This window comes from Sclerotinia sclerotiorum, genomic scaffold (genome assembly GCF_000146945.2).
Source record: "Sclerotinia sclerotiorum 1980 UF-70 scaffold_9 genomic scaffold, whole genome shotgun sequence".
Classification (NCBI taxonomy): domain Eukaryota; kingdom Fungi; phylum Ascomycota; class Leotiomycetes; order Helotiales; family Sclerotiniaceae; genus Sclerotinia; species Sclerotinia sclerotiorum.
The window spans coordinates 794,227-820,995 of record NW_001820827.1 but is presented as its reverse complement, the minus strand read 5'-3'; the positions used below and the strand labels follow the sequence as shown (position 1 = coordinate 820,995).

Below are 26,769 nucleotides of genomic sequence, written 5' to 3'. Positions count from 1 at the left end.
TCTACGCCATACTCAGTCGCAAGAGGCCAGTAATTCAAGTCAAATGAGAGAGGATAATGCGTTTATTCAATCGAGAAAGGAGCAAAGAAGGGCGAATGCGGAGGTTTATCAGCAGACGAATTTGCCTCGGCCGAGCATACGACAACCTTCTCCAGTACCAAGAACAAAGTCCGAGACTGGGTCTAGACCAACAATGACCTCCCGCTTAGGATCCGAAAGCCGTTTTGATAGAGGTGTTTCTAGCCCCCTCACCGTTCCAGCCGTCAAAGGAAAGCTATCTCGAAACGTTTTGAGAAGAAAGCCATCATTGATAGCTCAACATGCTGAGACTAGTCGACCTACAACAGCTAGGACAGCGACTAGCTCCCCTGCCAGCTGGGGGACTATACCGGGAGCTAAAGCTGCTCCTCAAAGTTCAATTAAACCACTGCAGCCGCGTGTTGAAACCTCACAGCAAGTTCGAAAGGATTCGTCTTCTTCTATCAAGGAAGTTTCACCACGGATCATACCAGAACTGGATAGATATCGAACAAAATCAGAACAAAATCGCGAGGACTTGAATGCTAAATTTCTCTCCAATATTCCTTACAAATTAACAACTCCCGATATATCCCCTCCTACTCCTTCGATGTCTGCAGGTTTTCTAAGTTCAGGATCCAGTCACAAAAGGTATAGCGGATACAGTGGCAGTGGATACAGTGCAAGCCCTTCTACGCGGTTTTCTGGATCCCCAGGTCCAAGCGCTTACAGCAGAGATACCACTCCGACTTCTATGTCATCCGTATCACCTAGCATCTTCGTGCCGTTTAAATCTAGTATTCCGAACCGCAGAGGCAGTAGTCCCGCCAGGAACCAGCTACCTCTTACCAGAAGACGCGAGAGTGATGCATCAAACGAGCTTAATAACGCAGTTGCTGACTCACGTGAACTTCCCTCGTTGCGGGAGTCTGTCAATTCCTCATCATCTAATTCAACAGTCAAGGCTGAAGGAAAGTCTCTGGATAAGGTACATAAAAATAAAAAGTCCTTGTCTTCTCTTCCACCTAGTCCACCACCTCGTAAGTCTTCTCATCAATTTAAGAAGTCGGCTCAAGGAAAAATATCACCTACCGGGGCAAGCCCAAACCCACTACACACGGGAACTACTCTCCCTCCAGAAGCATCCCCTCAAAGATTACAGGCTCCATTGCCGGAGGCGAACGACAGGCCCTCACCCCCAAGGAGGCCTAGTAGAGATGGTGCTCCGGATCTAAGATCACAAATTGGAGATTTTGCAGTACTTCAAAGTAACTTCACCGGCGTAAATTATACGCATAGCAAAAGTAACAGTATTTCTTCCCAGAGAGCAGCTTCATCTCCTCTTCAAACTTCAATGACTCCAGCATCACGAGAGACTTCGCGGAATCCATCCCCAACTCCACTCCAGCCTCTCCACCGGGATCCTACTCCCGCACCAACTGGCCTTGGAATAGTTCCGCATCTCAGGCCGCCTTCTCGAAGTCATATCACTCGTACTCCAAGTCCAAGTGTCGACAGCGGAAGGCACCGCTTTGGACTTTTTGGTCGAAGGACAAAGACGGCCCCTGAAATCACGACTGTTCCCGTAGAAAAGTCCCAGAAGAAAGGACCAGCTGCAGGCACCGGCCATGAAGGTTATACAAGATATGCCCTGCGTGGCCGTAGCACTACTAGAGTAGTTACAGGAAAGCCTCGAGAAAGAAGCTTAAGTGGAGCTCCGGTTTCGAGAGACCAACCCGATACCACGGATCCATTTTTCAGAGATCGAATGAGCCCTGTCATCATAGCTGGTGGCGGTGCAATAAAGGAGAATCGTAATTCTATCTCTGAAGTCGTCAGTCGTACAGATAGTAACACCAGCCTCCCTCCGTTAGCTAAGAATATTTCTCAGACTAGTTTGGGTCAAAAGAGAGCGAAAGCTGTTTTGCAACCGTCAGCTATTCCAAGAGAAAGCAATGAGCGGGCTTCCGCTACAGGCGTCTCAAAATCTAGAAGACCTTCCGACAGTCAGGATGAAGATCGTTCAAAGACACCGTCCCTTGCATTCCGAAGGTCAACCCAGCGTCTTAATAATTCGACTAGTGCCATTAATATCCCAAAATCACTTAATATCACAACAACGGAACCTTCATCCTCGATCAGCAGTTTAGACCCTAGTTTAACGTCTGGAGAATCACAATTAGAGCTAAAGACTGAGACCGAGCGCGGAAGACAATCTGAACCAGTTAAGCCGAAGAAACCGGAGAAGCGTGCAAGGTCACCTAGGAAATGGAATATCTTTCATCGACAAGCACCAAAAGTAGAGACCGAGATTAAACACGATGCGGTGCACGTTTCCATCGGCAGACAGCCTGTCAAACCGATACCCCATTACGCTATGTTTGAATTTTCCGATGAGCCAGAAGATACCGACAGTGTGGACTTGGCGGAAATTCTCAGAGATTCAGATGTCGTAGAACTAACCGACGAGCAATTGAATGAACTTAAGTTTAGCAATTATAAGGAAAATATCCGACGTATCGAGGAACTTCAGACAGCCATGGCGCCTTCGCTTCCCCAGATGATACCAGCAACTATTGCTTTCTCACCACTTGAACTAATGATGCCCTCACCACCTGAAGTCCCTCAGACTCAAACGGAACCTCCTCACACTCAAACAGAACCCCATGTTCAAATGGAAGTGCCTATTCGACCAAGTCGTCTTCAACAAGTTGGCCGAATCCCGAAAGTCGTTTCTGCACGACCTGAAACTACCTCTCCGATATCTTTCTCGAGACCATTTGCACGGTTAAGCACGATACAACCTACGACGAATTTACCTTCATTTGACATCAACTCGGTTGCTTTGGGAGCAAGTCCAACAAACTTTTCTAGCCCTGGAAGCTATCCAGCACTGTTCAATAGCCCATCATCCTACCAAGGAGAATTCCTCGCCTTTTCGCCAAGAAGCTCTCCCAGGAATAACTCCACAGCTACGACGAGTAGTTCCGGCACAATCAACTATGCTGATATAACGGCGATTATTCCCGAGCCTGACGCAGAATTAGCAGAAGATGAAGTTTGGGATGAATACGATGACTTAATCGAAACAGACGACAATACAAAACAGCCACGCGTCGTTTCTACAACATCATCTCACGGTGTTCCATTTCAATATGAATCATATCAGAGCCCATCTACCCGCTATCTTAACCCAAGTCTTCAAGCTTCTTCTTTTTCAAATCGCGAATTGCCCGAAATTCTACGTCGAAGATCAGCTATTACGTCTATATCGTCGAGTTGCTATAGCGTCGACATTGATACCACTATCAAGGTTGAAGAAAAAGACACATTAAATGCTTTCACATCACCCACCACTCAAGTGACCTTCTCTGATTTCCTAAACGACTTGGGTGGACTTAACAATTCCATCCATTCCACCACATCTCAACGACTCTCGGCAGCCGAATCACGAAAATCCGGTTCCTCCAGTGATACATCTCGGATTTCAGGAGCTAGTCTCTTGAGAATCGAATCCGAAGAAAGTAATTCTCCAGTTTCGCAGGTTAATTTGAGGGTGGGGAGTATGAGTGTTAGTAAATGGCTTACATTTGGAAATGTACTATTCAGTCCGGCTAGAGATGAGGTAGGCAATTTGATGGATGGACCTACGACAAAATGCCATTCCATTTTGGTAATTGATGGTCTTGGCAATGGTATGTAAACCCGACAAAATTATTGTATCATGGAGCTAACACATATCTAGACGACTGGTCTTTCTACGCTGCCGAAACCTACCCAACCTGTACCTTTTACAACCTATCTCCCTCCTCTCCTCCTTCCGCCAACACCCAAAATCCTGCCTATCTCCTTCCACCCGCTAACCACCGTCAAATACCTTTTGCTCCCTTCACCACCACCTCAAATTTTCCCTTTCCTTCATCTACCTTCAGCACTGTAATTTTCCGCTTCCCGTCCTCCCTCACAACCGATACCTACAACCATATCCTGTCGGAATCGCGACGAGTACTCAAACCCGGCGGATATATTGAAATCACGCTGCTCGATTTAGACATGTTGAATATGGGACCGCGGACTCGCCGTGTAGTGCGTGGTTTGAAAACGAGATTAAAGTGTCGGGATGAAGGAGTCGTGTTGGGGAGTTTGGGCGATGTTGTTCTTAGAGGACTGGGTGCAAGAGGATTTGGGGATGTGAAGAGTTGTCGAGTAGGAATTCCAGTTGCGGGAGTATTGGAAAGGGTAAAGAGTGCTGATGAGAAAGGAAAAGAACGAGCAGGAGGGAAAAAGCAGGCGGAAAAAAGACAAAAAGACACTCGCAGTCTCGCCGAGATGATGAAAGATGAATCGGAATCCGCTGATGAAAGTATCACACGCATGGTTGCCAAAGTGGGAAGGTGGTGGTATATGAGATGTTATGAATTTTCTTTAATTTCATCTGCATCGGCATCAGAATCAGCATTCAAAAAAGAGTCCAAAAAAATAGGAAAAGGAAGGAAAGAAAAAGGAAAAGAAGCGAATAGCATCTTTGCCGATATAAAAATTCTAGACGAATGCGAGAAGTGGAATACCAGTTTCAAATTGGTGGTTATTCATGCGCAAAAACCGGTGGTGGTTAGGAGGAGAACTAATAGTCTTTGAGTGAGCTTATTGTCGGTGTTGATGCTTACTCCTTACATCCAAGGAGAATATGGGAAGATGGAAAGATGAGGTTGCATGGTCTAGGTATAATGAACGGAAAAAGATATATCCATGGGTGCGAACCCAATTTTTGTTTGTACAGAAGTCTTTAAAGTTTCTATTCTTGATATGTCACGGGTTGGCTATTTGCGATGCGGATCTGGGATTTGCTGATTTGGGTTTGGGTTTGGGTTTTGGGGAGGGGGAAGAAAGTGAGAAGTGAGAGAGCTTGGGTTTATGGATTTATGATTTATGATGAGCTTATGAACTGAATTGAATTGAATTGAATTTTGGCTTTGTGGATGGATGGATGATGTTTGGGTTGGTGGGTTAATTTTAATAGGTGGATGAGGGAAAGAGGGTGATGGGAGGAGAAGGGGGGATAAGGAGGATGAGAGATAGGAAGAAGGCGAGGAGAGGGGAAAAGAGTAGGGGATGAGTGACCTGGTAGAGGGGGAGAAAAGAATGCTATGTGTATTTAGATACCCGTTCGTTAGCAGATAATTATATGTATATATAAATATACTATTCAATTGAATTGGACAATTCACTTGATTTTGTGTTTGTGAAAATATTAAAATTTACGACTTTGAGTAAGATTATTAAACTCACCTCTAATTACCTAGGTATGATTAAAAAAGTAATAATAACAATACTGTGACGGAAAAGTCGTGAACGGAGTCAATTCAATTACTTAGAATCTAAAACTAAAGAACTAAGAGGATTCTAAGTAAGAAGGTCTTTATATACAGGGCTAGTGCACGTGAGCCACTAGTGGGATAACAACCGTCACGTAACAAATACTTAAAGATAAGTTTTATATATAGATCAAAAGAAACTCAATAAAAAATCCATACTCAATAACTATTAACTAGAGTAGGAAAAATAAAACCTTATTTACATCTATTTATTCATTTTTATTCTTCTTGGTGTGACGCCTCACACCTTCGGGTCACGTGGCATGCCCCGTTTGTATTTAATCACAGGAAAACTCTCTACTCTTGTTTTCCTTCTTCTTTTCTCCTTAGCTTAGTATTTTCTAATACAAGATACTTTACCCAGTATTCTTGAGTGTGAAAAAATCAACCCAATCAACAATCTGGTAATCCCTATCTACGAGTAATGTAAGAGAATTCTATCAGGTCGAACCTCCAAGAACCATTTGACTACCCCGGAACACTACAAACTACCTCTCCATACCTCACCCAAACCCAAACCCAAACCATCTCCCTCCCAACATCACCCTCACCCTCACCTCAACCCTCACCTCAACCCCCACCTCCTACTTAAAATCCCAATTACCCCCCGCCCACTCCCTCAAAACATTTTTCTTCACCTTCCCCGTACTCGTCTTCGGCAACTCCTTCACCACAAAAACCTCCTTCGGAACCATAAATCTACTAATACTACTTTCCTCCTTCGCCCATTTAACGACATCTTCACCTTTAAGTTTATTTCCCCCTGTTTCTCCATCTCCACCTCCATCCCCATCCCCATCCCTAACTGTAACAAAAGCTACCGGAACCTCTCCCCACTTCTCGTCCTTAACCGCCACCACACCCGCCTCTAGAACTTTCTCATGTTGCACTAGCATCGCTTCCAAAGCTACGCTACTTATATTCTCACCGCCACTAATAATGATATCCTTTGCGCGGTCCAGAATCTGGGCACTTCCATCCTCGTGCCAAACGGCTAGATCACCACTATGTAATGCACCACCGGCGAATAATTTTGCCGTTGCTTCTGGATCGTTATAATATTCCTTTGCACAGATATTTCCTACAAAGATGATTTCACCGATTTCTTTACCGTCGCGAGCTACATCTATGAGTTTGTCGGGGGGTTGATCGGGTTTAATAATGCGAATGTTGAGGGAAGTGAGAAAACCATGGCCTTGACGAGCCATGCGGGCGTATTTTTCTTTCTGGGGTAGATCTTCCCAGATGGGCATGTGATAGCCTTTTGTAATGGGACCGTAGGTTTCCGTCATACCATAAACGTGAACTGGGATGAGATTGAGGTTTGTCATGGTTTCGAAGAGATGAGCTGTAGGTGGTGAAGCGGCGACTGTGACGCGGACTGGATTTGGGAGTTTGGTTGCTTCTTTTGAGGCGCAGAGGAGTGTGTTTACTGTAGGTGCGGCATTGAAATGGGTAATGGGTTGGGATTTTAATAAGTTCCATATTAAAGGGTAGTCGATTTTGCGGAGACAAAAATGGGTACCTCTGACGGCTGTTACAGCCCAAGGAAAAGTCCAACCAACTGCATGGAACATAGGGAGTGTCCAAAGATATCCACATCTTCCTTTGTGAAAATTCAATCCCGATTCCACCACATTCCCCAAAGACGCAAGATAAGAACCTCGATGCGTATATACCACTCCTTTTGGTTTCGCCGTCGTACCACTCGTAAAAGGAATTGCAATCGTAGCATCCTCATCATCAGCCTGCGCATGTAATCCATCCCATCCCTTTCCTCCAGTCTCCCCGTCATATCTCAAACCCTCCAAAACCGCTTCATCAAATTCCCCTTCATCTTTATCGGTATCCTCATCAACAATAACCCTAACACCTTTATTCCTCTCCCTAAACCCCTCTAATAATCCCACAAACTCCCTATCCACAATAATACAATCCACCCCGGCAAACTCAAAAATGTAAATAACATCCTCCTCTTTTAACCGATAATTAACCCCTACATGTATACCTCCAGCAGCCGCTACACCAAATATACTTTCGAGAAAAGCAGGAGTATTCGGACATAATATCCCTATGCGAGAGAGTTTTTGTTTTTTGAGATAATATGCTAAACCACGAGAACGATCTGCAAATTCTTGATATGATCGTATAATTGTTTGTCCATTTGCTGTAACGTGATGGATAGCTGGGGCATCAGGTTCAATGGCTGCTGCGCGAGGAAGGAAAAATGTAGGTGAGAGGGTATGAATGTGATGTTTTGGGGCCGGCGGTGACGCAGGAGTTGCAGGAGATGTTGTTGATGCAGAAGAAGGTAATAAATGATTAACCAAGCTTTGAAGCCTAGAAGTAGGACCCGACATATTTGCTTTTAGTCTAGTTGGCCACGTATAGTTTCGATGGTTTAACTGGTGTTGGTGGTTGAATAATCTCGTCGATCTGTCTGCTCTAGACAGCTTCACAATCCCTCGAACTCCGAAAAAGTAGATAAGTCCGCACTGAAGCTTTACCTCGAGTATAAATCGTTGACCGTCTGCTTCAAAATCCACTCAAACGAATCCAAATTCGCCGTCGCCGTTCCGTGAGACTGTAATCCGTACTGTCCCTCTCCACTCAATCGTCCAATACGTATATCAATCGATAAACAACCTCAATAACCTCAATAAATCAACCTCAACCTCACTCACTCAGTCACTCACCCAGCCCTGATAACATAAACAACTCAAATCCGATCCCGATCTTCCAATCAACCAATGAATCAACCCAATCAATCAACCCAATCAATCAACCCAATCAATCAACCCAATCAATCAACCCAATCAATCAACCCAATCAAACCAAAGTCAATCAATAGCAATGATGCAATCCCCTCAAAAGAATCAATCAATCACCACCACTCAAACGAACAAACAAGCACTACAACTCTCTACTCGATACTGTATTTTCGGAATTCAAAAAGTAGGTAAGAAAAGCTCCAACTACCTTTTACCAAAACCCAATAAGTTAAATAACCACCGCCGAGTACCTAAAACCCTGTAGCTTAATAAATAGCTCCAACAAATACGTAGTAAATAGATAGAAAGAAAGAAAGTTCCCGCACAACAATAGCTAGCTAGCTATAGTAGGTAATCAATAATGTCATACCTACCCCACAAACCCAACCAAAAAAGGAATAAATTCCGCTTCCCCTCCCTCCTTCCCGCCCCCCGCTCGGCCCATCCGGCTTCGGGTATCCGGAGATTCCATCTGGTTTATTTCATCTACTTACTTCATCTAGTTTACTACCTGCTACTTACCTTACTTCATTGTACATACACACATACACACATACACACATACACACATACACACATACACAGCATACTTGACTCATGGATATTTCAATCAATCAGATGCATGATTTTCGGGGAATCAAATGGATAGAAGTAGAAATAGAAAATGGAAATTAGGTGAATGAATCTCACTTCAATCAGACAGAGGAGCATAAGCGGTAGACAATCTCAATCATTGGAAGTTTATAAACCTAGAAATCTTTGGTCTACCTACTGGGTATATCTGTCAAGCTGTTAAAGGTATCCATAAATTACATCATGATGATCTTATCATCAAACTCTCTCCAAAACACTGCCATGTGCTCTTTGAATTCACAAAGAATTAAAGTAACTTGTACCAAACCGATGCTCATTCATAAACTGTAGCTAATGGATTTCATTATTAATTTTCACAATTCCACTTCCGTTTCCACAATGACCAAACGCAATGTGTTCATTTTTGATTCATGCCTTGGGCTTCTCATTTTGCTATGAACTGCATGTAAGCCGAAGCAATACACATCAAAGTTCCTTGCTGCATCAGACTCCTTGTTGACGTAGCATTTCCCAATATCGTGTATGGTAAATGAATACCAGGCCCTGAGATCTTCCAATAATTGGTCGAACAAAGCATTGACGTTGTTATTGTTGAAAAGAAGAAACCGTTTAAACAACCCAATCCATCCACCCAGCAGCGCAAAATCACATCAAATAAGGTCTAGGATATTTAGTATCCGAGAGCAGCCAACTCAGACTTGGTCTTATCATCGATCTTAGCGGACTTCTGGGCTTCTGAGAGCTGCTTGCGTGCTGCCTTCTTGCGTTCGTAGTATGCTGCGCTCTTAACCTTTCTTCTCTCCTCAAGTCTGTGATGATCCGTATTAGTATCCAACTCTGAAATCCGTCAACCCAACTCCAATAAATTCACTAACCTAGCAACAACATCTTGGTATTTCCATCCAACCTCGTGGCTCAATCTACCGACAGTGCAGTATTTGCGTCCAGGCTTCAATCTCAACACTCTCAAGGCTTGGGGAACGACAACGCGCTTGACTTTGTCGTATGGTTGTGGAACACCCTCGAAAACCTTAAGTCTCTCCATGGCAGCGGCACCACGGGCAGTCTTGTGAGGAATCATACCACGGACGGTCTTGTAGAAGATTCTGGATGGGGCACGGAAATGGAAAGGACCTATTCGAAGAAAGTCAGGATATCTCCCATGTATCGAATGCGATCAATTGCAATCGCGATTGACGGGGTTTGAAATCTTACCTCCACGGGTTGGATTGTATCTGGTCATCTTTCGGAGGTAGGCGTGGTACTTGACTATTATCGAAATTGAATCAGCCTTCCATCATTTTATCCATTCCATTCATGCGCAACATCGAATCCATCATATTCAACTCCATCGCAACTCAAATAAAGGTAAAACGTACGCTTCGCACGGAAGAACTCTCCGGAGATGTTCAAGGCCTCACATCGTACAACGACGATCTTCTGGCCGTTAAGCAACTGCTTTGCAACAGTGCTTGCGAGTCGACCAAGAAGGTGACCCTTGGCATCGATCGTGATCTAATAGAAGAAGTCCAACATCAGCAATTCGTTCCTAGTCGTCTTCCATCTTGTCGCTGAACCCAAAAGTACTATTTCCCATCGTGTTTGTCGCGAAATATTGAATTGTGTGTTGGTTGCCATAGATAAAGGATTGAGCACTTACGACTGGCTCGAAGGTCGACATTGTGTCCTGGGTAAAATGTCAGAATGAATCCGAAAGGCGTATAGAAAATCAATATGCTCTACCTTCGTTATTTGGTGAGGGCGGTGTCGTGTTTTGTCGGTTGGTCGTTGTCTTCAAATTCCCTCGCGGTGGATGAGATTCTCCAAATTGACACTGGTTTTCGCGCTAAAATATTAGCCGAGTCCCAGGTCTAACAACCCTAATTTGAAGCAAAATTGAAAAGAATTATTTAATGAGTGAGGCGAAGTAAAGGTGGTGAAGAAATCAATTAATTTTCTCAATGGCAATGTCTATTTGATTTTATGTTGAATGTTGAATGTAATGTACTCGGATTATATTTGTTCTTGTATCATTGAACAATATGAAGTTGAAGATAATTTTTGAGGTTGCGGTTACAGCCTTGTCATTTTCACCGTTGACCGATTTCAACAAACCCCTTCATATCAATCAAGCCTCGCCTTGCAAACCCCAGATTTATTTGGTTCTACTGGAGCTACAACCTGAAATTACTGCTATGATGAATACGTTGAATATATCGAATATAGGTAGTAGGTGGCATTTGGATCTCATTTGGCAAGTCTTACATTTGAGCAAATGGCGATTCCATTAACTGTGCATGATGTAATGAATCTCCTGGATTTGTTAACATGATTTTGAAGTTAGTAGTTAGTAGTTAGTACTTTAACAGTGGGGAAATCCAAGTCTACTGTTGAATAGTCTTTAAGCTATTTTGAAGCCGTCGATTCATGAATATGCTAGGCAGGTAAATGCAAGCCTGCGGTAGATTCTAACTGTAGCACGCCATTATAGAACAACATAAATCGGTACCAAATACCTACCAGTAAAGGCATAGAGCAATTCCGTTCGGCTGCAAGCAAACTCGAGCTTGAAAATCACATGTAGCAAAACGCAAAGGAGTAACAACGCAACACACCGAAATTTTGATATATCTTCAATTCTCCTACTCTCTCTCTAATATAACACAGCCATATGGCATGCAGATGCATCTCCAACGGACCAAAAAGCATGTAATATCATGCTTCATGCTGCACTCGGAATGATCAGCCCTCTCGCATCTTTCCCCTGTGACAATGACGCTCACCCCTGTACTTCGTTCAAAACCCCTCTTCCCCCGTCAACAATTTATTAATACTCATACTATCTATGAAAGACGCCATGCAAAACCTCGCAAACTCTGCAATAAATGATCCTCTAAAATCAAAGAAGCCCCATCACACCCAGTATATGCATAGCATCCCGATAGAATAAACTTCATAAATGCAAGCACAAGATCGATACATTTTCGATGCATAAGGAAGCCGGACTCGAAACCAAAAGAATCGTTCCACCTTCAAACAGGGTATAATAACCGGAACAAAGATCTTATTCTGCACCAGGAACCTTGGAATCAATACCAGCCAAGACAGCATACGCTTCCTTCACCAGAGCTTTCCTAGTTTCTCTGGCTGTTTGGTCTCCCTCTATCGCATCCAACTTCAAGAGTACCTGTCCCATGATCGTCTCACTCAACTTCTTGTGTTCGAAATCCCTTTTCTTTTCTTCTTCTGGGGGATTTGCTATAAATGCTTCTGCTAATGGGACGATTTCGGAATGTAGGTAGTGGGAAATAGCATTTAATTTCTCCATTGGGGTTTGGGGTGTTGAAGGTGGAACTGGTGAAGCTGTTCTAGACGTCGTAGATGAATCCATTTGTGGTGCTTCGAGGTTGTGATTGCTCTTCTTCTTTCCCTTCTTATTTTTCGACTTGCGAATTCGTTTTCTGATCTTAGATGCAGTTCCTTCTTGAACTTCATCACTGTCATCTCCTGAATCTTGACTCCCAATTGCTACATCCCCGACATTGCAAAGAATCTCCGATTCATTTCTTAAACCGTAGCTTCGACAATGTGCATGATCATCCTTCAATTTTTCTCCCTTGTAAACCAATTCCAACTTCCTCCAATTCGAAACATCCATCAATGCCGCGGCTCGCTTCCTTACATCGCTCACTTGTAATTTTCCATCCCCAATACTGTAGGCTGGAAATTTGACTGGGTAGGTGATTCCCTTGTGCTTCACCAATAGCACATCATCTTCCAATTGTGCAGAAGGAGGTGATCTCGAATGTGGATCATAGGTTCTCCTCGGTTCTTCCAAATCCTCACTGGTAATGTATTCAAAATCCTCATCCTTTACTTGCGGCGGATTACTTCGACTCGAGAAAGGACTCAAACGACTGGTACCACCGCTGAACCAACTATTTCCCCAGCGACTCATACTCACAGTAGCTGCAAGGATAACAAAAACACTACCCGCTAATGCCGTAGGAGGAACCCGATCGATATGGGTAAATTTGGCAGCTTGTCCGATGTACGCTTGAGCGGGTTCAGGCAGTTGCGAATAGACGGATTGGAGATGGTGAGAAGTGATATCGAGATAGCTTTGGAGAGAATCGGGAAGATGAGGAATGGCAGAAAATAGGGTGCCACCTTGCGAGACGAGATCGCGGGAAGCCACCTTGTCTGATTTTTATCTAGTCCTGTGGAAGGGACTTTTTTCTTCTTTTTCTTTCCTTTGAGAAACTTGCGATTATTGTGATATGAGCGGACTTTCGAAATATGTGGCCCACGATGTAGGGTTTAAGGTGGGGTAATCGAATTGACTCGTATGCTGAGGCTTTGAATGACGAAGCTCGAAGCTGATGGAAGGACCAAAGAAATTGTTTACCGGTAGTGCAATTGATGAATGGATCAACGTTGTCTTTTTCATGCAAACTTTCTTGTTAAGTTGATTGAGGGAGAAGAATCCCAAATGGAGAGTGGATAGCGGTGAAGTACCGGCCGGTGCTTGTAGCCTTAACCAAGCGACTGACAAGTTCTAATTCAAGGCCTTGAAAAAAGTCAAAGCCTCAAAGGAAATATCAGAGAGTTTACTTTGTATGTCTTGGGTCTAAATCTTTGATACAAATGATGTAGTAGGATCGGATTTCTACAACGGGAAGATCTTGTTCGTTGTCACTAAGAAGTAGGTAAGATCTTACCTTCCAGTACCTGTCCTGTCCCGTCTAAACCCCATATCAAATCCTACCAGAACTGCAAAATCAATGAATTGAAACATGTAGCTGAAGATTATCCGCATACTTCAGTCTACCTACCTATCAAACAGCCAAATCAATCATTCTATCCATCCATTCCCAATAAATCCCAGGGCTTCCTTTCTTCCCTTCTACAAGTTATGCGTGCCAACACATGTTTCCAGTACTGTGTAGATCAATGGCAAGTATGCTATGCTATGCTTTGCCTCACTTTTGCATGAATTCGGGTTGTGTACGCTCCGTAAAGTATTACTCAATCAAAAGTCTTGATTGCTCAATTTACTTTTGGCCACGGAAAGATCATTCGCTCGATACCTACTCTGTATATTGATTTGTAGTCTTTGCTGACAAAGACTATTGGATCGTAAGTTCTCACCTCAGTCCTCGAATACCAGTACAGTACTCGAATAGAAATACTGCTCCATAATCTCTATGTAATCTCCACAGATTCATGCTCTCAGCATTTCTGTACGGATCACTACCATGCCGATTCTGTTTGACATTATGGAAGTAGGAAGTTGTAGCTGTGCACTCTATATATAGGTAGGTACTTGATCAAACCAAAATCTCCCATCATAGGTACCTACCTACCTAATATCACTAGTCATCAAAACAATGAACCTACTAGACGGTCCAATATTGAGCCGATTGTTTAAGAAGAGCGCGTCTCTCTCGAATATACCGATACTCCGTCGAGTAGTTCCATAACTCCTTCTGATCCCAGCTGATATTGACTCCCCTCTCAATTTCATAATTGTGATAGCTCTTACCCTGCCAGTGACGCAATTTCCCAATAATAATAATAATAATAATAGGTAGTCATTCAGCACATCCACATCCACCCACATCCAGTGTCCACATCCATCCATCCATCCATCCATAATTCTTCTTGCATACGTCCTACCTCCAAACAATCACATCACCATCTAGAACCTCCCCGCCAAACAAAAAATTGCTAATCAAACCCCTCCTCACAAATCAACCCTCAACCCTCCACCAACCACCAAAAACATCCTCACACTCCGGAACTCCCCAAAACACAAACTTCGAAATTCACATATAAAACAATCAACTTCCCACCTGTAGACCTAGGTACAACAGGTCTTTTACAATTTGCCCATCATTAATATCTTTCGTCGTTTTTTTACTACTTCTCCTATTACCGCCGCGAGAATGTCTGCTGCTCAAACAAAGACTGATAGCATTATTGCTGAGAATGCTGTTGGTATGTATTTCCTTTCTCTTTTCATATTCATATTCATATTCATCTTTATCTTCATTTGGGATTCTGTTACGTTCCACACAAATCAATTTACCCTCCTCTTGGAATATGATAAAGTTGTATGAAAATACTTGAAGATATTGCAGATGATGCCTCTCGAGTGAGATCTATTATCCTGTACTTCTATGATTGGGATACAATTATACACTTAGTTAAGGATGAAAAAAATATATATTAAGAGATAGCTAACAAACCTCGATAAATAGCCGTATTCAGTAAATCTTACTGCCCATACTGCAAAGCTACCAAGCAGCTTTTGAATGATTTAAACGCTAAATACTACTCCATCGAATTGGACCAAGTTGGTACGTTCTCCCTTCCCTCTTCCCCTACCTCTACCTCTATCTCGCATCACTCAACCCCGCACAATTTCCTAACACAATCCATAGACGATGGATCCGCAATCCAAGCCTACCTCAAAGAAAAAACAAACCAAGGTTCCGTTCCAAACATCTTCATCGGCCAGAAACACGTCGGTGGTAACTCGGATTTGCAAGCCAAGAATAAGAAGGAGCTCGAGGCGCAGTTGAAGGAGTTGAATGTTATTGTTGCGTAAAGGGTACCGGTGTAAGCTGTGGAAGAGAAGATATGATATCGGGTTAGGGGAGTTGATTAATTTGTTTGATGGATGGGATGGTTGGTTGGTGGTTATAGAATTATTTCTTTGGTGGGTTTATAGGATTGATTGAATGAATAAATGAATGAATGGAGAATTTGATTTGATTTGATTTGATTTGATATGATACATGAAAGTTCATTTGTGATGTTTTTGTTAGGTGGTATCTCATGCCATGCCATGCTATGCTATCGTTTCATGTCATTATATCCATAATCATACAATCATGTAATACACTATAGTACAATACATTGCAATACAATGCAAACCCCGCCTCCAAGCGCATCCTCAAACATGAACCTGACCCTCCACTGTCCCAACCGGTCTCTCTACAAACCCCATAACCCCCTCGATAATATTCCTCCTCGCCTCCTCACTACTAACATTCTTCCCCGCCAAATACCCCAACCAAATCCCCCTACTAACCCTCTCATCACGCACCTCCCCAAGCCTCCTAATCCCCCTCTCCCCCTCCTCACACCACACACTCAAACGACCCTCCACATCCCTATTTAGCAATAACTCCCTCCCCTTCGGTACACTCCCCCTATTAAACAACGCCTTAAACTCCGCAATACTCCGCCCAAACAACTCATCTCCGAATTCATCTCTATTTCTCTGTGCACGCGCTGTTAGACTGCGTACCCATGCGTCTCTTAGATGGTGGAAATCTGTATTGCGCGTAGGTACGATGCGGATTATTGTTTTCAGACCAGCGGTTTGCAGGATATTGGTCCAGATTTCTTCGCTGTCGGTTTCGTGCAGGAGCTGCTTTTTTAAGAAGTCTTTTTCCCCGGCGACGAGGGTGGATGCTCCGCTGTTTGGTGGACTGGCTTTTTCTATTAGGCGGGATTGGAGGAGGGGGATGGAGGATTGCTGGATGTAGAGTCCTATGACGTAGACTTGAATGTTGAGGAAGGAGACGGTGCGGATTCCGAGACCGAGGAGCTGGTAGGTTTCTGGAGGGGTGTCTGGGGAGGAGGAGTGTTGGATGTATTTTGGGAAGGTGGGAATGGTGCTTGTCCCTGTGGGAATGAGTTCGTGTGGTTCTGAGGGGGTCGGTGGTGTGGATTCATGTGGTTTTTGGATGATTACTTCTGTGCTGCTGTGGAGGGTGTCGTGGGCGCGGGTACTGTCGAGTTTAGCGGGTTTGAGGTCGATTGAGGTTGCGGTTACCCAGATGCAGATCATGCCGGTGAGGAAGCCGGTGGCTAAATAGATGGTGCGCCGTTTTTGGTGCGCGCGCTGGGTGGCCTCGAGGCGGTGCAGGGTGATGGCGTCGAGGTGCGGGGTTGGCGTTGCGGGTTTGTGGGTTAGAGTGCGGAGATGCGTGCGTATTGGGGTGAGGCGTTGGCATTGTGAGCGTGGGAGAGTATGGAGGATGCGGGGGGTTCGAGGGAGGAAGGACATTTTGGTGGGTGGTTGTGGTGTGTGTTTTGGAGGTGGGAGATTGGGGATGAATATGGAGATAATGGATGAAGAATGATGGGCAGTTTTTGAAGATGGTCTGAGGATGGAGCTCGCGTATGGAATACTAACTGCTAGGTAAGGTAAGGTACCAGGTAGATAGAGTATCTAAGCTTTAGTGGAAAATCTGGGGAAAAGCTAAAATTTCGAAATCATAATGATGATAATAATAATAAGTTGTTGATTGATAGGTTAGCTTGCAGGGGTTTAAATTGTGGTTCATGATCTTTTAGATCTTTAGCTACCTAGGTAGGTAGGTATACTTCTGTCATGATTCACCATTAGGATTAGTGTCCTAGGATAAAAAGAAATCACGTGATAAGGAGCCTTAGGAGCCCTCAAAGCTCCTGGGGGCTCCCTTTATTGTTCATTATGTAGTCAGAATAGTTTCATAGTTTAGGAGCTTCGTGCTCAACTTAGTTATCAATTAGTTTACCTACATTCTACTTGATCTAGTAACGACTTCACTTCCAAGTGAATACCAGTGATAAAGCCTTAACCCATAACTACCAACCAGACGAAACCTTAGGCAGCCGCTGCCTCCAGTACAGTATCGTTGTGACGCCCCACACCTCAGGGTCACGTGACACACCCCGTTTGCATTTAATCACAGGAAAACTCTCTACTCTTGTTTTCCTTCTTCTTTTCCCCTTAGCTTAGTATTTTCTAATACAAGATACTTTACCCAGTATTCTTGAGTGTGACATAATACTAAGCTCATCTTACACTCTTTCCCATACGCTGGGAAGTAAAAATAATTGCGTATAGACCACGAACCTACAAATCTACGAACCCTGAAATTTACGTATCGATAAAATCGTAATTGATTATCACACTCGAATCCTGAACCGAAAGAAACAAACACAGAATTGATCTCGAAATGGCAACTCAGAAATCCCCAGCTCCTCACGAAGAACAGGAGGAGGAACACAACATTGTTCCCGATCTCCCTGAATCCGTCAGTCAAGGCAAGAGAAGAGAACACAGACTCCTGAATGCACTTGATGCAGTCGATCAGGGCCTCTTGCCAGACATGGTTGCAGAAGCCTATAATTTCTTGTTTGGAAGCGTTGCTGAAGACTTTGAACGATATCTCCTGGCGGACTTGCTATCTATTAGCAACGAGATAGCAAGATAATCCGACGAAATATACATAGATCAACAGCACTATTAAAAGGAGATAGCCTCGATCAAAAGACAACACAATCGTTTAGCTGCTCAGAACATAGAGATATCACAAAGCCTCTTAGAAGCAGAATAGAACGAGGCTGAGTACGAAAATCGGATCACCAGCTTCGAGGCAGAGATCGTTGACCTTCGTAAAGCCCAATCAACAACGTCGCCCCAACCCGCCTTCAAGATCCCAGACCCTGAGTTCTTTGAGAATTCCTCCATCGCTATCTCTTGGGAACAATGGAAAGATAAAATGATGAACAAGATTCGTGCTTTTGGAAACTCCGATCCCATCGTACAATTGATGTATATATATAATCGTTTGAAGGGACCTTTTATTGAGCAGATATAAGCTTGTTATTGCATTGATGCTTTGAACTCTTACACTAGTATCGAAGAGATCTTTGTTACTTTGGAAGGTATCTACAGGGACCCCAATAAGAAACAGAACGTCCAACGTAAGTATAATGCTTTATATCAGAGAGGTCGGCTGTTCTTTAAGTTCTATGCTGAGTTCTAATTGTATATGTCAATTGCTGAAATCACTGACCAGGACCAATTACTGGAAGATCTGATCTACAAGTTGAGCAACGAACTCAGCGATAAGATGATCACCTCCTATACAACTACTTTAACTGAATATGTAAAGGATTGCCAAAAATTCGATTATCTTTTGCAGCAGCTAAAGCCCGCCAAATCGTATGTGGAAACCCGTAAAGGCACTTACCGAGGGACCACTATCCCTTCCCCCTTTTTCGCCCCTAAGATACAAATGAAGTTCGAAAACCCGGTTGTGCTCTCTATCAGCAAAACCCCTGTTAAGAATCGCCCTGTCTATGACGATCCTGCTCGGCAAGCGTTCAGTCGTGCTGGTGCCTGCTTCCGCTGCCATCTGCCAGGACATTTAGCCCGCGACTGTCTTAACAAGATATAAGTGATCGATATCGATAAATCGGATGAATCGGGAAAAGAAACCCCTTAAGGGAAGACTCCTCCTTAAAAGCTCTACAAATCGGGAAACTCGATATCGATCTGTATCAGAAGAAAAAGAGGAACTTTGAATTCCCATATACTATAGAAAAAAACGGGATAACCATCTCTGCTTTCTTTTTATCTGATACTAGAGCAAGCGGTAAAATTTACATGAATAGAAAACTCGCCTTTGATATCGCTGAAAGAACAAACCTCTTCCTCGAACCCATCAAGCCTTGTATTATCTACAGTTACAATTAACAAAAGATTAATCCTATCATTCAACGTTTGAAAACAACTCTCACCATCGGTTATCACAAGTTCCTTGATGTTTACCTATATATTATAGAGGAATTAGCTTGTAATTTCATCATTGGAAGAGAGTGGTTAACACAACAAAAGGTATTATTGGACGTAGCCGGATCGAAGATCTTATAGCGCGGAGAACTCATGAATTCACCTGATAAAGAATCATCACGATCGACGAAAGGATCAACGCCCCAAAGAACCACACCTCATCGGATAGCATTGATCAACGTTGTCGGATATTGAATGAATACCCGAAACCAGAAGAATCAATGCTTTACAACTACAAGTTGGGAAATTGATCAGATCCTATACCAAAGGGAGCACTCTGTAGAAGATCGCTCAGAAGAAACAGAACTGGAAATGCTGCAACGAACTGTCCTTAAAGAATATTGTGATTTCATTGATCTCTTCTCCAAGAAAAAGGCAAATGCTTTACCCCCTCATCGGGATAACGATCATAAAATTAGATTGACACAACCCAACAACTTGACACTGTCTTCATTATATCGACAAACGACCCAGGAATTACAAGCTTTAAAGAAGTTCGTCGATGAGAACTTGAATCGGGGATGGATCGCTTCTAGTAACGCTTCGTTTGCTGTACCTATTCTTTTCGTCAAAAAGGCTAATGGGGATCTGAGATTATATATGGACTACCGGAAATTAAACGAAATCTCAGCCAAAGATGATTATCCGCTTCCAAGGATTGACGAGATCCTCTCGCAAATATCCAAAGCCAAAATCTTCACGAAACTCGGTCTACGCGCTGCTTTCAATGCTATTCGAATGTATTCTGATTCAGAGGAACTCACTGTGTTCCAAACTTGCTTTGGACAATTCAAATCGCTGGTTTTGCCTTTCGGATTGTCAAAAGGACCCGGGACTTATCAACGGTTCATCAATAATCTTTTGATGAAGAACCTGGGAAACTTCTGTACTGTATACCTGGATGATATCATTATCTACTCTACAGATCCATCAGAATATACTATTCAAGTCAGATGAGTATTAACCAAATTGAAAGAGGCCGGTCTATCTGTTGATATCAAAAAGTGCGATTTCTCGGTATCACGAATCAAGTATTTGGGATTCTACATATCGATAGAAGGCTTGGAAGTTGACCCTGAAAAAATCAAAGATATACTGATCTGGAAAAGGCCTACGATAATCAGAGGAATACAAGGTTTCCTTGGATTCTGCGGTTTCTATTGCAAATTTATCAAAAACTACGGACGGATCGCACGACCTTTGGATAAACTCATATAGAAAGGACGGACCTTCGATTGGGATCCGGATTGTCAGGAAGCTTTCGAAACGTTATGAAAGGCTGTTACAGAAACTCCGGTCTTGTATTACTTCCAATCGGATCGCCTCACTAAAGTAGAAACGGATTCTTTTGATAGTGTAACAGGAGGTATTCTCTCTCAATTGGATCCTGCGACAAAGGAATGGCATCTGTTAGCGTTCTTCTCTAAAACTATGAATTCTGCAGAATTTAACTATGAAATTCATGATAAGGAAATGTTGGCCATTCTGCAAGCATTTCAGCAATGGCGAGTGGAACTCCAAAGTGTCGAAAACCCAGTCCAAGTTTATTCTGATCATTAATCTCTGGAGATCTTTATGCGAACTAAAAAGCTGACAGCATACCAAGCACGATGGGCAGAATACCTTTCCCAATTCAACTTCCAATTGGAATACTGTACTGGAAAAGCAAATGGACAAGCTGATGCTCTGATCTGTCGTGATGGTGATATACAAAGCCAGAAGGAGCGAATGGAGGCCAATCGCCTCGGTACTCTCCTAAAGCCAACGATGCTCTCCCCCGAAGTGCGAACAGAAGTATTAGTGCCTCTCGTAGAAGATATCGATCCTGGTCTGGGACAGATGCTTCAACGACTCCTCTTAGGGAGTCTTCGAAGACTTCCTGAAACTCACACAGGCCTGGGCTGTTAGACCAAGGTTTCCACACACCTCCCGTAGCAAAATACGTATACACTGGGTCCCAAGGCACCTCGACATCCCGGACAACGAAATGGTTGACAAAGCAACCAAGGAAGGGGCAAAACTCTCCCCACCCCCTAATCCGATCTGTACACTGGCCTCCTTAAAAAGGCTAATCAGAACAAAGGCTACTAAAGCGGATGAACAACTTTGGAACACTGTCAAACCCCAGTATTACAAGGATCTCCAATATAAACACACTCCCAATACGAGCACCCTCTTTTTGAAGAGAGCTACACTTCATCACATCCTCGCAGCCAGATCATAGCACAGAGACTTCACAGCATACCACAAACGTTTCAATTATACCACAGCTAACACTCTATACCAATATAGAAAAAGGAAGATTCCATTATACTTCTTCTGTAAGAAAAAGAAAGCATACAAAACATTCACGAAAAGCCCACCATCTGAAGCCATCCCCTGGTTTCTAAGCACCTCTACAGATGCAATCGCACTTGCAGAATGGCTCGAATCCACCAAATTCTACACAGGAATCTGCCTACGGCATACAGCTGCTATATAAAAAAAAAGATAAAAAAAAAAAAAGCTATTTCATTATCAACAAACTATAGGGAGTAAATGGATACTAAGGGGTTTTCTCTCTCTCTTTTCCTTCTTTTCACTTTTCCTTTCCAAAAAAACAAAAAACAAAAAACAAAAATACAAGTAAACTCATAAGACAATTCAACAAAAACGTACGAGGGGAAGGGGGAGGGATCAAGAGTTAGTGATCCAGTGGACGAGGAAGACCACAATATTAACCACAAAGCCAATCGGCCCAAATCTCTCGCGAAGGCAATCATGTAAGCCCTGCCCTAGCCCCTTTAAATTGTATATAAATACTCTCCCTAGCTAGTTAGTAAACTACTCAGAGGCTTCTCCTCTGAGCGTCATTTGTCCAAAACTGGAATAGATGGCTAAGGTTGTCACGTGCCAAGGCACGCGCGGCCTACGGCCTATGACGATAAACACAATCAATCAATCAATCAATCTCTACTCTTGTTTTCCTTCTTCTTTTCTCCTTAGCTTAGTATTTTCTAATACAAGATACTTTACCCAGTATTCTTGAGTGTGACAATCGTTACAACTTCGTAGATACTACAGTTGAATGTGTTTTATTTCTATCTGGATATACTATATTTTGTTAGATTTTTTGTACTAGATATATTTTGAAGAGTGAGGAGTTTGTGAAACTAGTTTTTTTAGCTCTTGTCTATTTCTTGGGGGGATTTAGATAGATTTCTTGTGATTTAATTTTTAGTTTCTGATTTTTTGTGAATGTATCTGGTACTAGTACCTACTAGATATGTATCCGTTACGCTTCTCCTGATGTCATGGATGACCTAGGAAAGGGACTTTCTATCCACTTTGTAGGGTTAATCTTCCTAACTAATGAAGTAAGTGTCCATCTATGTATTTATCTACTAGGTAGTCATAAGTAGAGCTTACTATTCACCCAAAAAGGAGGATCAAAGATCTCTTATTTTGCCTGAACATCTAACTGCAGGTCTAGTTCCACCATCATTTATCCTTTTTAAAATTTCATAAAACTTTCAAGGAATCATATTGCTCAGTTCTAGATTATACATTCACATCTAATCTATAAATAAAGTGGACGATTTTGAGAGAATGTTTTTGATAGGTTGATATGCACCTTGGATGGTTTTCATCACTATATGGAGTTCAGGATTGTAGATGATTTGATGATTGTTTTTGGTGATAAAGTATTCTAGATACCTACCTAGGTACTTACTTACCTAGTGATTGATATATTTGGAATTATGTGATGGGAAGTTTCTGTCATATTGGAAGTATGAGTAAGGTTATTAATATCTTTTTAATTTTTTAATCTAATGATCGTATCGCTTTTCGTTGAGAGATATCGATGTATATATCTCCGAGTGCTGTCTATTGCGAGATTATAAAAGTTTGCTTACTAATGATGCAAATCTTCTTCCAGCCCTTCTTACCTCACCTCAAGCTTTACTAGCACAGTCCTCCCGCTAACACCCTGTAACACAACGTCCAGAACTGGATACTTTCCGCAACCAAACCACTTTAGAGTCTAAAACTCAAAAACATCAAAACGAGCACACAACACATCAAATATTGTGTTCCATCACTCATTTTCCTGGCCAAACTCAACAAACAACAAACCTCTCCCAGAAAGTAATATATCAGCAAATGGGAATCGACTTTGTCATTACGAGTACATATATTCCCATCATCTAGGAAAATTCGCGACATCTTTAACCTTCGCTTTCCTTACCTCTCAAATTCTGGGAATATCTCCCATGATATCGACGAGGCTGAGCCAATCCACAATTGTCAGCAAACCTCCTCATTCCATCCACCCCCTTGAACGACATTCAACTTAATATCCATTCATCGAGAGCATCAAAAATATATCGCAAACCCTAGTAAAGCCATCCGGCTATCGCTCTATTGCTTCTTCCTACAACAAATACTTCACCACATAATCTCCCTTCATTCATTCATCATGAAGAGTCGACCTCCTAGGATGCCTCTCATCAACTCCGGATTTCCATCTCGTGCGACTCCTGAAATAGGTGATGATTCGCATTCATCGACAAGTAATTCACCTGCGCGTGCTGATTACGAAGAATCCGATTTCTTTACCGGCAACAACGATTCGCAGTCTTCAATCGGCGTGCCAACTTTCCAAGATATGGCTGTTACAGAGACTTGTATAGCGGCATCGAACAGACTACCGGCAGAAGTTCTCATCAACATATTCTCGAAACTCACCCATCCAAACGACCTTTTATCTTGCATGCGAGTATCTAAAAAATGGGCTAGGAACAGTGTTGATTTATTATGGCACCGGCCCGCATGTTCGACGTTTCCGAAACTTGGGCACATCTGCAACACGCTTACTTTGGAGAACCCTTACTTCGCATATCGAGATTTCATCAAAAGATTGAATTTGGCCATTTTAGCAGACCGCGTCAGTGATGGAACCGTTCAACCTCTTTCCGTATGCACAAGGGTGGAACGATTAACATTAACCAACTGCGAGGGTATCTCAGATAGCGGATTGACTGGACTCATTACTGATAATAGTCACCTACTTGCTCTTGATATTTCCGGAGTTAAACAAATCACCGATACTTCCATGTTCACTTTGGCGGAGCACTGTCGTCGATTACAAGGTCTCAATATTTCACAATGCGTTGGGATTACCTCTGAATCTATGGTGAAAGTGGCAGAAAGTTGCCCCCACCTTTAAACGTGTAAGTTATCACAGGTTGATTCAAGATTTATACTGACATAAATTTAGCTTAAATTAAATGAATGTGAGCAATTAGACGACAGAGCTATCATGGCATTTGCTGAAAATTGCCGTAACATCCTCGAAATCGATCTCCACCAATGTAAATATATTGGAAATGACCCGGTCACTGCCCTCCTCACGAATGGAAACGCTCTTCGAGAACTTCGATTGGCGAGTTGTGAAAAGATCACTGATATGGCATTCCTCAACCTACCTCATAAAGCGACATATGATCATTTACGGATATTGGATCTCACAAGCTGTCATGGTCTCACAGATGCTGCCGTCGAGAAGATTATTACTGTTGCTCCAAGATTGAGAAATTTAGTGTTTGCAAAATGTAGACTCTTGACAGACCATGCAGTCAATTCCATTAGCAGGCTGGGGAAAAACCTTCACTACCTTCACCTTGGACATTGTGGACAAATCACTGATACTGCTGTTATCAAGCTTGTTCAAGCATGCAATCGTATTCGTTATATCGATTTAGGTTGTTGTGTTCACCTCACAGATGCATCCGTCACAAAGTTAGCCACACTCCCAAAATTAAGGCGTATTGGTCTAGTCAAGTGTTCGGCTATCACAGATGATAGCGTTATAGCATTAGCTATCGCGCAAAAACAACGACAAATAAATCACCACCGAGGACATCACATCGACGATGCATCCTATACTGGAAGTTGTCTAGAAAGAGTACATCTTAGCTATTGTACTAATTTAACACTTTCGGTAAGTGGAAGATTAACATGATTGATGGCTTGTTGCTAATGACAAGATAGAGCATAATTTTACTACTTAAGAATTGCCCGAAATTGACTCATTTGAGTTTGACTGGCGTTCACGCTTTTCTTCGGCAGGATCTCGAACAGTTTTGTAGAGATGCCCCAGCAGGTAAATTCTTTCCTTCTCATGCTTATCTTTTATTTATTGACAATTTTAGAATTCAATGAACATCAACGCAATGTATTTTGTGTCTTCTCCGGACCTGGTGTGAATGGTCTACGTAATTTTCTGGTTCGAGATGAGCGACCAATTAGCAACGAGGACGAAGATGACATTGTTATTGATCAGGGTATCCATGCATCAACCATTCCAGACGCTGATGACGACCGAACGATGACTGGCATGATGAACGCTACTGGACTAAATAATGAGGAAAACGACGCTGATGACGACGAAGTTTTAGATGATCAGCAGTTCCCAGTATTTCCATAGTACTCATATTGTGTTTCACGTAGGCCGATGTCTAAAGCACCTCATTAACTATTCTTCTAAGGATAAGAGGCATACAATCAATTCGAATAGAGGTCAGCGAGCGAGCATTGACATATCCGATCATTGGGAAAATGGAGTTTAGGAGTGGGCAAGGTTTAATTATGGACGAACATACCCATTTCATTACGAATCAGTTTTCGTACACCAATCTGTTTTGGAATGGACTGAATGCATTATGATTGCCTTTACGGTACATGGATATCATTTTCTTAAGCGAGGGAAGTGGGGATAGTAAAGGTTTATTATTTGTATATACGCATTTCTTGGCGCTTGGGATGGACGTTGATGATGGATTTGGAGGGATTCTTTCGCGTTTCTAATGGGGTGTAACTTGGGATGGGGTGGGAGGAGGTTAGGTGTTTTGAGAATTTGAGGGTAGGAGGTAGGGCTGGAGGAACAATTTTATTATATTGTTTGATTCTTCTTGAGTGATTATCCTCGAGATTGGGGATTCTTAAAGATTCGGGATTCCTAAAGATTCGGGATTCTTAAAGATTCGGGATTCTTAAAGATTCGGGATTCTTACAGATTCATGCAGATTCATGCGGACTCGTACTTGTTGTTGATTATGTCTAGATTAGGATATTATTTCTTTGTGGGAGTGAGGAGGGGAGTGAGTGAGTGAGTGAGTGGAGAGTAATTGATACGTGGTATTGGTCTCATATGCTTTTTATTGTTTATTGTGTATGTTTATGTGTATGTTTATGTGTATGTTTATGTGTATGTTTGTGTGTATGTTTATGTGTGTGTTTATGTGTATGTTTATGTTTATGTGTATGTTTATATATCTATATATCTGTTTAATATTTAATACTTTATCTATCCCTGCATAAAGATGAA

At 42.6% G+C, this 26,769-nt stretch overlaps 10 protein-coding genes across 10 annotated transcripts; 6 read left to right on the top strand and 4 right to left on the bottom strand.

Moving 5' to 3' along the window:
* Positions 1-43: 43 nt before the first annotated feature.
* Positions 44-4,656, top strand: SS1G_07247 (hypothetical protein; the record flags this gene model as incomplete). Its single annotated transcript, XM_001591751.1, has 2 exons — positions 44-3,713; positions 3,764-4,656. 2 exons carry the CDS (start codon positions 44-46, stop codon positions 4,654-4,656), a joined length of 4,563 nt encoding a protein of 1,520 aa, XP_001591801.1.
* Positions 4,657-5,977: 1,321 nt separating this feature from the next.
* SS1G_07246 (hypothetical protein) lies at positions 5,978-7,753 on the bottom strand (the record flags this gene model as incomplete). The annotated part of the gene is made up of 1 exon (XM_001591750.1): positions 5,978-7,753. One exon carries the CDS (start codon positions 7,751-7,753, stop codon positions 5,978-5,980), a length of 1,776 nt encoding a protein of 591 aa, XP_001591800.1.
* Positions 7,754-9,428: 1,675 nt separating this feature from the next.
* Positions 9,429-10,439, bottom strand: SS1G_07245 (60S ribosomal protein L16; the record flags this gene model as incomplete). The annotated part of the gene is made up of 5 exons (XM_001591749.1): positions 9,429-9,567; positions 9,634-9,892; positions 9,974-10,027; positions 10,138-10,273; positions 10,419-10,439. 5 exons carry the CDS (start codon positions 10,437-10,439, stop codon positions 9,429-9,431), a joined length of 609 nt encoding a protein of 202 aa, XP_001591799.1.
* A 1,383-nt stretch (positions 10,440-11,822) lies between these two features.
* Positions 11,823-12,716, bottom strand: SS1G_07244 (hypothetical protein; the record flags this gene model as incomplete). Its single annotated transcript, XM_001591748.1, has 1 exon — positions 11,823-12,716. The coding sequence occupies one exon, from the start codon at positions 12,714-12,716 to the stop codon at positions 11,823-11,825; it is 894 nt and encodes a 297-aa protein (XP_001591798.1).
* A 1,990-nt stretch (positions 12,717-14,706) lies between these two features.
* On the top strand, positions 14,707-15,371 carry SS1G_07243 (hypothetical protein; the record flags this gene model as incomplete). The annotated part of the gene is made up of 3 exons (XM_001591747.1): positions 14,707-14,758; positions 15,022-15,120; positions 15,205-15,371. The coding sequence occupies 3 exons, from the start codon at positions 14,707-14,709 to the stop codon at positions 15,369-15,371; spliced, it is 318 nt and encodes a 105-aa protein (XP_001591797.1).
* A 348-nt stretch (positions 15,372-15,719) lies between these two features.
* SS1G_07242 (hypothetical protein) lies at positions 15,720-16,841 on the bottom strand (the record flags this gene model as incomplete). The annotated part of the gene is made up of 1 exon (XM_001591746.1): positions 15,720-16,841. The coding sequence occupies one exon, from the start codon at positions 16,839-16,841 to the stop codon at positions 15,720-15,722; it is 1,122 nt and encodes a 373-aa protein (XP_001591796.1).
* A 937-nt stretch (positions 16,842-17,778) lies between these two features.
* Positions 17,779-18,677, top strand: SS1G_07241 (predicted protein; the record flags this gene model as incomplete). The annotated part of the gene is made up of 4 exons (XM_001591745.1): positions 17,779-17,957; positions 18,192-18,377; positions 18,462-18,529; positions 18,625-18,677. 4 exons carry the CDS (start codon positions 17,779-17,781, stop codon positions 18,675-18,677), a joined length of 486 nt encoding a protein of 161 aa, XP_001591795.1.
* Positions 18,678-19,712: 1,035 nt separating this feature from the next.
* On the top strand, positions 19,713-20,357 carry SS1G_07240 (hypothetical protein; the record flags this gene model as incomplete). The annotated part of the gene is made up of 1 exon (XM_001591744.1): positions 19,713-20,357. One exon carries the CDS (start codon positions 19,713-19,715, stop codon positions 20,355-20,357), a length of 645 nt encoding a protein of 214 aa, XP_001591794.1.
* A 1,030-nt stretch (positions 20,358-21,387) lies between these two features.
* Positions 21,388-21,624, top strand: SS1G_07239 (hypothetical protein; the record flags this gene model as incomplete). The annotated part of the gene is made up of 1 exon (XM_001591743.1): positions 21,388-21,624. One exon carries the CDS (start codon positions 21,388-21,390, stop codon positions 21,622-21,624), a length of 237 nt encoding a protein of 78 aa, XP_001591793.1.
* A 2,235-nt stretch (positions 21,625-23,859) lies between these two features.
* SS1G_07238 (hypothetical protein) lies at positions 23,860-25,869 on the top strand (the record flags this gene model as incomplete). Its single annotated transcript, XM_001591742.1, has 5 exons — positions 23,860-23,911; positions 24,410-24,576; positions 24,661-25,383; positions 25,512-25,545; positions 25,595-25,869. 5 exons carry the CDS (start codon positions 23,860-23,862, stop codon positions 25,867-25,869), a joined length of 1,251 nt encoding a protein of 416 aa, XP_001591792.1.
* Positions 25,870-26,769: the final 900 nt, after the last annotated feature.